The sequence below is a fragment of the Bison bison genome, unplaced genomic scaffold (assembly GCF_000754665.1).
Source record: "Bison bison bison isolate TAMUID 2011002044 unplaced genomic scaffold, Bison_UMD1.0 scf7180017864370, whole genome shotgun sequence".
NCBI lineage: Eukaryota > Metazoa > Chordata > Mammalia > Artiodactyla > Bovidae > Bison > Bison bison.
In genome coordinates, this window is record NW_011494942.1 from 510452 (window position 1) to 511582 (window position 1131).

Sequence of the window (1131 nt, forward strand, 5' to 3'; positions counted from 1 at the left end):
AAGGGGACGGCAGAGGATAAGATGGCTGGATGGCATCACGGACTCGATGGACGTGAGTCTGAGTGAACTCTGGGAGTTGGTGATGGACAGGGAGGCCTGGAGTGCTGCGATTCATGGGGTCACAAAGAGTTGGACATGACTGAGCGACTGAACTGAACTGAAAGAGATTTTATTTATAAAGAACTCTGGTGGTCCAATACTTAAGAATTTGCCTTCCAATGCTGGGGATGTGGATTCTATCCCTGGTCAGGAACTAAGAGCCCATATGCTATGGAGCAGCTAAGCCCACACATCACAACTAGAGAGCCCACATGTCACAACTTTTGAGACCCACATGCTCTGGAGCCTGCACACCACAACCGCTAAGCCTGTGAGCCACAAGTGGAGGATTCCTGCACTGCAGCAAAGGGTCCTGCATGCCACAGTAAAGATCCTGCATGCCGCAACTAAGACCCAAGGCAACCAAATAAATAAGTAAATAAATAAATATTAAAAAAAAAAAAAAGAACTTCCATTTAGGGTCACAATAATCCCATGGGATATGCAAAGAAATGTAAATAATCTTTTAACTTCTTAATTTGATTAATTTAGACTGTTTTTCTCCCTCCAGATTCATCGAAGCAAGGACAAATGGAAATTCTATCTGAAAGATGGTGTTATGTGTTTTGGAGGGAGAGACTATGTATTTGCAAAAGCCATTGGTGATGCAGAGTGGTGAAACTTACGAGCTCAGTACATCATAAACATCAGAGGAACTATATCACATATTGTTCACTGTATGGAATTGAATAAAATTATAATTCAGATGCAGATACAAATATACAATGTTACATTTCTTTCATTTTATATTTCAAGCTGTTTAACAGGTTTTTATTTTTAACCCTCATTGTCTGTACCATTACAAAGCACAGATGTATTAGGTGTGATGTAGCATGAAGAAATTTCATATTTCTTTAATTCTGAAGTAAAATTTAAGTCAGACTCCAATTCTGCAATATGGCAAGGTCAGTATCAGTTATGAGACTGGGGCTGGTGTTCCTCCCACCACTCAGCAAACCATGTTACAAAAGACCCTGGAGTCTTGTGAGTACCTAGATATCCAGGAAGGCGTCTCTAGACAAAACTAGTCTA

The 1131-nt window shown here is 40.5% G+C and overlaps 1 protein-coding gene across 1 annotated transcript in view; it reads left to right on the forward strand.

Moving 5' to 3' along the window:
* LOC105000187 (stonin-1) overlaps positions 1–812 on the forward strand; it is a 124813-nt gene extending 124001 nt beyond the window's left edge. The window contains exon 11 of the mRNA XM_010855897.1: positions 611–812. Within this exon, the coding sequence (XP_010854199.1) occupies positions 611–718 (108 nt within the window). The 3' untranslated portion in view covers positions 719–812. The remainder of the gene's footprint in view (positions 1–610) is intronic.
* Positions 813–1131: the final 319 nt, after the last annotated feature.